The sequence below is a fragment of the Typopeltis vanoorti genome, chromosome 20 (genome assembly GCF_054136105.1).
Source record: "Typopeltis vanoorti isolate ZY-2024b chromosome 20, IOZ_Tvanoo_1.0, whole genome shotgun sequence".
NCBI classification, from domain to species: Eukaryota; Metazoa; Arthropoda; class Arachnida; order Uropygi; family Thelyphonidae; genus Typopeltis; species Typopeltis vanoorti.
Genome location: NC_143568.1, coordinates 52135 through 60493, shown reverse-complemented (window position 1 = coordinate 60493; position 8359 = coordinate 52135). Strand labels below are relative to the sequence as shown.

Here is an 8359-nt window from a genome sequence, read left to right as displayed (position 1 = left end):
TATTTAAGGTAAAACAACAAGTAAAGCATGCTGAGGCAATGCAGGATGCATATTGAGCACAATTCGTCAGTCATTTGAATAACTGCCTGAACGTTCACAATACACAATGTGGTCTCATTCTGTGTATTAGTTTTAGCTACAAATACCTCCAAAGAGAAAGTTAATTTATGGCCACCCTGTAATAAGGTACAAGTGAAGGAATTTCTTCAGACATTAGGGAAAGCAATTGACTCAATGAAAAAGGAGCTTTTGACCAAATTTCTTAAGGTCTGATTTCAAGATGAATAATGGGGTAAGTTCATCCAATTTTCCAATGAAGAGTCACAGAAAGAAATCAACCAATGCTACCTCGTTTAGGACTGCAATCCGGGCTCCTGATGATAAATATGATATGAGGACTCATATTAACATTTTGCAACTCAATATTAATGATACACAGGGAAAACTGGATGAACATAAATACATACTTTATTATTATTATTGTTATTATTTCCCAAGACCTAATGGAGTCAAAGACTCATCTGGGAAGTCCTTTTATCACACACACATCTCATCATACCTTATGTGATGAGATGTGTGTGTGTGTTTAAGACATTACACCATGTCTTAAACACACTCAAACTCCTTGCAGACACCACACTCTCATGCAAGGCATTCCAATCCTTCACAAATCTGCACGAAAAAAACCTGCCTCTCACTCCCCTTCTCATACCCTTTTTATACAGTTTCCAGGGATGACCTCTGGTTTTTCCCTGATCTCCCACTATTCTCTGTAGAACTTCTCCATCATTGATCTTATAACAACTCCTTACAAACCTGTAGGTCTCTATCATATCTCCCCTCTTCCTTCTTTCCACCAGATTCTGAAAATTACATCTTTTCAATCTTTCCTCATACTCAAGATTCCAGAGGTCAGAAACTACCTTAGTCAGTCACCTTTGGACTCTTTCCAACATCTCTTCATCCTTCTGAAAACCCGGTAACCAAATCTGGGCACAATAGTCCCTGTGTTGCCTAATCAAAGCCTTATGCAATTGAACAAGAATCTCCCTCCTCTAAGCATCAGTGTCCTCTGCATCATTCCCAGTTTAGAAAAACAATATCCATATTGCTTGTCTACAAGAAACAAAACTGAACAAAAATCTGTAGTTCAGCATCAAAGGATACACAGTTCTTTGGAAGGATAGAGAGGAAAGAGTAGGGGGCAGGCTTGCTATCCTTTAGGAGACCCCAGAAATCCAATTCAAAGAAATCTCTCAAAATCAATATTTAAATAATAACAGTTCGATGGACGCTCAAGCTGTTAAAATACACCTACCAAACCATTCTATTTCAATCACAAACATGTACCACCTTGATAACAAAAATATTGATACAAACATTGAAAAGCTAAGTGAAGCTTGATACAACGTTAATATACAACCAATAAAATCATACATGGTGAGCTAAATGCAAAAAGCCCAACATGGGGCTCCCTTGATTTTTACCATAAGGGTCAAAAATTGACACAGAGCACCTATCACTAAAACGACGGTCACACTGAATCTGCTATTGACATCACAGCTATTAATTATACCATTGCATCAAGTGCACAATGGAAAATTTTGAGAAATGCCATCAGTGACCACAGACCCATAACAACCCTAAACTTCAAGATTGATCAAGAACAGCAAATCGAAAGGACAAGGAACTTCAGAAAAGCTGATTGGACAAGGTTAACTCAAATATTGGAGAGCCTCTGTCAAGATGAACCTTTCTTGGGAAACCTTGACAGGAAATTGCAAATCCTTATTTCACACATCAATAAAGCTACCAAAGCAACTGTACCAAGAGGCAAATGGAAAAATAGCTGGATACCAAACTGGAAAGATCAGAGTATTGATTTAATGATTACAGAAAGATACAATATCAACAAACAATTCAAAATTAATAAAAGTGATGAATCCAGAAAGAAATTAATGGACATAACACACAAAATTGAGCAGGAAATTTGGAAGTGCAAACCAGAGAAATGGGAAAAGCTTTGCAGTAATTTGGTCCCAAGAAAAGAGCAAATACTGGAACATTATTAGAATCGACAACAATATCAAAGAGAACCAATGGAAAATCAGACTTCATCATAAATGCTAGGAAACTAGCTATTACATATCAAGAAATTGCAAATACAAGGCAAAAACCTATTCAAACAACTCCAAACTTCAGTTCACGGAGCACATGGAAACATCCAAGAATTCAAAGGACAAGACAACAACAAATGCTTGTATTTCTACTCAGGACATGGACTGGTCATTATTAAAACCAAGTTCAAACAAAAAATGTGCACAAATTCACATAGAGAGAAGAGGCAAGTTACAAGAAAAGTCTCATTGACTATGTTATTGTTGATAATGATGTTTTTTCTCTGGTACAGGACACCAGAGTGTACAGAAGATTTGAAATTAGAAGTGATCACCATTTAGTCTTGAGCAGAATAAAAGTGCATATCATGTTGAAAAGAACATGTAAGAAAGTTTTAAAGTGAATAAAAGTTGAGCAGCTCTCAGATGCGAATTGTAGACTAAAACACACAAATATTCATCATAATCATCATCAAGCATATCAAGGATTTATGCCTAGCATGGCCTGGTCTTGGCCTTAGAAGTCAACATTGAATCTTTTAAGAGGACATCATGGTTTTCTTCTTCCTAATGGCTTGTACTTTAAGGCTTGTTTTGGTAATCTTTCTATTTTCATTCTTTGAACGTGTTCCATCCAATTATGTTTATATTTTTTAATTTTTTCTATTACTGGTTCATGGTTTAATTCTTTCATAATTTCTTAATTTCTTTTGTGATCAAATAGAGTATACTTTGCAAATTTTCTCATAAACTTCATTTCTGCTGTTATTAATCTTTGTTGTCTTTTTGTTTTACTGTCCAGATTTCACTTTCATACAATAAGACTGGTAGGGCTAATGTATTGTATTCTTTTAGTCTGGTTTGTTTTTGAACTATGCTTGGTTTAAATATAGAGTTAATTACACCTGTTATTTATATATATTTTTGCAGTATTTAGGTTTATATGTTTTTAATTTTCATATTTTATTATACATCCTAGGTCAGGGAACCTTTTTACTTATCCCAAAATATATTTATTTACGCTGACGTTACCCCCTTGATTTGAAAGGGAGAAAATAATAGATTTAAATTCAAAAGGTTTATTGAATATTTATATGGAGAATACAATTATATATATAAAAGTATAAAATGCAATAAAATAAATGTATATCCTTATTATGAAACAAAAGGATTTCTTTGAAAACTTTTTCACTTCAGATTTTGGAGAACTGATGTTTCATTTTTGATACAATAACATCAAAATTGGGACATTTTGATGTCAGAGAAATTTCGATACTGACTCCAGGGTCTAATTGATTTCTCTACTTTGTTTTCATGTTCATTAGAGTGGAAAATCCTTGTTCACTAAGGTAGGTTGTTGCAAAAGGCAGCAACTTTTTGACTGCCTCATGTGCAATTTTGAATGCCTTTGCAGCTATTGACATCCAAAAATATGAGAGATCTGCTTTGTTTTCAAACTGAATCATGCATGCTTCATTATTGGATTGAAGTTCAAGATGTGTCTCTGCCAACCCTTGTGGCTTTTCTGGTACATCAGCAATTTCACATTTAAAGGGATCTACAACCCAACTGTCAATATGTGAATCAAGATCTGAAAAGTAATCAGAGAACCCCTCCTTGAGTTTGGTAAGATGCCTTATAACTGTATCCTTGATGTCGTCAAAAGTAATATTTTCAGAATCTTCCAAAAACAAACCTAACTTTGAAAAGGCAGCTATCTTGTGTTGTTCTGCCTTCTGTCTCCAATATAAATGCATTGATCCAAAAATTGATCTCTTTTTCTCTGGCTGAAATTATATTGATGTTTTTTCCTTGCAATTCTTTGTTCAATGCATTCTCATACTCAATAATATCAGTTAAATATGCGAGATATACAGCCCATGAGGAGTTTGTAAACTTATCTGTGAGGAGATGCTTTTGATCGACCATAAAAATTTCAAGTTCAGTTTGAAAGCCCACACTCAGTTCAGAACATTTCCATGTGAGAGCCACCTCACTTCTGTATGATAAAGTAGGTCTGCATATTCAGCCTCACCATCTTTACATAATTCACAAAATAGTCACGTGTTTAGTGCATGTGCTTTGTTAACATCATGTATGACAGCTTCCAGTGCAACTTCCATATGTTTCACAAGCAGTGCCTGCCTATGGATCATACAGTGGTTGACTTCAATTTTATTATTATTCTCTTGCCAAAGCTGAAAAACTAGTTACATGACCAACATAGCTGGAGCTCCATCAACAGACACAGCAATGTAGTCTTTGCACATTAAATTAACGTTATTAAAGTATTCATTAACTTTATTGACGACATCAGTTCCACGAGATTGCAAATCGAGAGGATTACAAAACAATTCTTCTTCAATTGCATGTAAACCTTTGTAGCAAACATACACCATCTGCTGCGAATTACTACTGACATCTGTAGTCTCATCAAGCTGAATAGAAAAGCATTTACTCTCTTTTATTGAAGAAATAACTTGTTCCCTCACATTTTCTGCTTAAATAGAAATTCTTTCTTCACAACGTTTGCAGACAAGGGCACTGAATTTAGTTTCATGGCTTCTTTCTGACCACACATAATCTCTGCCATTTTCAAACTGCTGTTTAACCAATTCCTGACCAATAGTATATGGTTTCTTGTTTTGGGCAATCAACTAGGCCACCGCAAAGCTAGCCTTTGATGCGGAACATTGATCGAATGTACCTCTCAAGTTGCTGTCGTTTTAATCTTTTGACAGACATTTCCAAATTTACAAAGTATTCCTGCAGTTTGGAAGACAGATGTGGGTGCAAGTTTCCTCTTTTATCCAAGTTTCTTCGATTGACTCTTTTTGAAAGATTCTGCAGTCAATACTTTCAAACAGACAACACACTATGGTTTTATTATTCCTTTGTCTTCTATTTTTATAAACCCATAATTGAGGAACACTTCCTGGTATATTCATTTTCTAGTGGATGTCATGTGAAGGGTAAAAAAGACTGATTGAATTTAAGTTTTTAAACTTCATTTAAATTTACAATTTAATTGGTAAACGTGGCATTAAGACATGTCCTCAAGATGAAGGCAGTATTTAATTATTTTATTGACCATCGAAAATTAATCAAGCAAGGAGAAAATATATTACTCAAATTATCGAACTAACATAAAACTAAAATATGGTTAATAAATGAAAATCTTACACTTAAAATAGAAATATTGAAATAAATTAAATTAAATAACTACTTAAATCGACTTAAACAAAGCAAAAACATGTGTCAAAAAATAAGGTTAAGGTGGGTAATAGAAAACTGACATATGATATCTGTTTAGCCACTTGACAACACCTTAGCAACCAAGTTGGTTGTGATGTCTCCTAAACATGTATATTACTTTGGCTAGATGCAGTGTAGCCAGAAGAAAAATTTGTAATAACAAAGAATGCATAGAAATGGATGGAAAACATTCAAAGAATGAAAATAGAATGATTACCAAAACAAGCCTTAAAGTACAAGCCATTAGGAAAAAGGAAACCAGACATCCTCCTAAACAATTCATCGATGACTTCTAAGGCCGGAACAGACCATGCTAGGCCTAAACTTGATATGCATGATGATGATGTTACAAGAAATGCACGTTTTATATAATTTTATTTGTCTATTGAGTTCTCATTACCTCCAAGAATTTCATTTTTACTACACTCGGGGTAATTTACCCTGGTTCACCGACCCCTGTCTTAGGTAGTTAAATGAATACACCTGTTCTAAGATCTTGTTATCTATTACTATTTTATTTTTTACTGGATTTTGTCCTTTAAAGGCCATAGTTTTTCTGTTGATATTATCATACCATAAACTTTGGCTATCTCATTTAGATCTAAAATAGCTTTCTGTAAGTTATCTTCAGAATTTGTAATTATTATTTGGTCGTCGGGAAAAAGGAGTGTTTAAGTTAACAGTTAGAGAAAGTTTAATACATTGATGGAAATTTTTATTCCATTTTATTATTATTTCATTTAGGTAAATATTAAAAAGAGTCACTGAGAGGGGACATCCCTGTCAGACCCCTTGGTTTATCTCTCTTGTACATGATAGATCATGATTTAATCTTACTTGTATTTGATTATTTTCATATATACTTATGATGGCTTTTAGGATACTTGATATTTGTCTTTCTTTTAATATGTAAAATAAAATGCTTCTTTTAACATTGTTAAATGCTTTTTCAAAGTCAATAAATACAATATCTGTGTCTAAATTGTATTTCTCTATTATTAATTTTATGAAAAAGACCAAGTCTATACATGATCGTCCTTTTCTAAATACATTCTGTACTTCTAAAATAAAGTGTTTGGAATATTTCATTAGTTTGCTATTTAAATTTCTGCAATATATTCTGTAACAGGAATTTAATATACTTATATGTCTATAGTTTTTAGGGTCATCTTTAGTACCTTTTTTTAAAGATAGGAATCAAAATTGCTTTTTTCCATTCTATTGGGGATTACGAATTATATAGATTTTATTTAAACATAATAGGAGTCTTTCTTTGAATGTTGTTCCAGCATATTTATATAGCTCTGACCTAGCTTATCTTCTTCAGTTGATTTTCTGTTTCTTGTTTGTTTCATGCTGATTTCTAATTATTCTTTAGTTATTTCCTTTTCATTTTCATTAAATGTTTGCCAGTTGTCTTTTGTAAAATATATTATGTCCACAATTCTGTGTAGAAATTTAGAAATTCTAATTTCAATTTGGTGTGTAATTTTATGTTTTTTTAGTATCTGTATTTAAGTGTATCAAAATCTTATATACATTGGGTCTTATTTTATATAAATCATGTTTTCTGTCTTTTTCTATCTCTTTTAGCTATGGCTGTTATTCTTTTATATTCTATTTCATCTTCTAATGTTTTACTGCTTAACCATTTATGATAGGCTTCTTTTCACTTTGATTATTTCTTTGATAGTATCATCCCATATCTTCTGTTTTTTCTTTTTATTGAATTTTTTGATCTCTCCTAAGCTTCCATTTGCTGCTGCATTTAGTATCATTTATATATATTAAGCAATTCCATTTCTATTCATTGTTTTATTTTATTTAGTTATTGGTTAATTCTTTATTCATAGAGCCATTGTATATTTGTGTCATTTAATAGTCTACTTTTATAAACGAATGTTTTAAAATTTCCTTCTGTTCTTGTTACTGGTAGCTATTTTTTGCCAATCTTAATTTTCTTTTAACGAGGAAGTGATCACTACTTATTTCCTATCCTCTGTGAACTCTAACATCTAATGAAAAATGTGATGTCTTTCCATTTAAGATAAAATAATCTAATATTGATATCCATCTTCTTGCTGCCCAAGTATATTTACATATATCTTTATGTTTATAGAAAGAATTCATTATTTTTAGGTTATTATAAACTACAAAGTAAATGAATTTTTTACCATTTCTGTGTAAAATATGATCTCAATACATTCCTATATTATTAATTTTTGTGTTTCCAATTCTTGCATTTAAGTCTCCTGCTAAAATTACTTAATTATTTTTATTTATTTTATTATATATATTTTGTAGCTCATTATACAATTCAATATTATCCTGTTCTCTTCCTTTTTCTGGGGCATTTTTATTCTAGCTTCTATTATTCTTTCATTTCCTAATTTATAATGATTTCAATGTTTTGAAAGGGAGTTATGAATCCAAATCATGACTCTTGCTTGTGTACTTTGGTCTCTGTCAGCTGTCCACGTTATGTTTATATTTATGTCCACAATTCTGTGTAGAAATTTAGAAATTCTTCTGATTTCAATTTGGTGTTTAATTTTATGTTTTTTAGTCATTAAATTTTTTTTAATCACATTAAAATTTTCGGCTCTCATGGTTCCTTTTAATTTCTTTTTTGTTTCAGTGATTACTGCTATTTTAAAATTTCTTTCATTTATTATTTGGCCTAATTCAATATGTTTATTTGCTATTCCTCTTAAATTCCAATTTGCTATATGAATTATATTTTGTAGTTTCCATTTTCGTTTTACCTTTTCCATTCCAGGGTCATTTTCTATACATTCATTCCGATTATCTTTTTCTGTCAGCTTACAAGTATGGTTATGTTCTCCATGTCAGGGGACTAGCCTGACGATGGAATAGTTCAGTGGTAGGACACTACTTTAAGGCTTCTGAACTAGCCTTCTTCCAAATTTAAACCCATAGGAGGAATTGGGTATATATTGAAGGAGAAAGAGTAGATTATAATAGAC

The 8359-nt window shown here is 32.1% G+C and overlaps 1 protein-coding gene across 1 annotated transcript; it reads right to left on the bottom strand.

Annotated features, from left to right (window-relative positions):
- Positions 1 to 3418: 3418 nt before the first annotated feature.
- On the bottom strand, positions 3419 to 3874 carry LOC150095183 (protein ZBED8L-like). The gene has a single exon (XM_090410615.1). It carries the CDS (start codon positions 3872 to 3874, stop codon positions 3419 to 3421), a length of 456 nt encoding a protein of 151 aa, XP_090266741.1.
- Positions 3875 to 8359: the final 4485 nt, after the last annotated feature.

Excerpts from the sequence above, each read along its gene's own strand:
- LOC150095183 (XM_090410615.1), bottom strand. The coding sequence starts at position 3,874 with ATGCATTTATATTGGAGACAGAAGGCAGAACAACACAAGATAGCTGCC.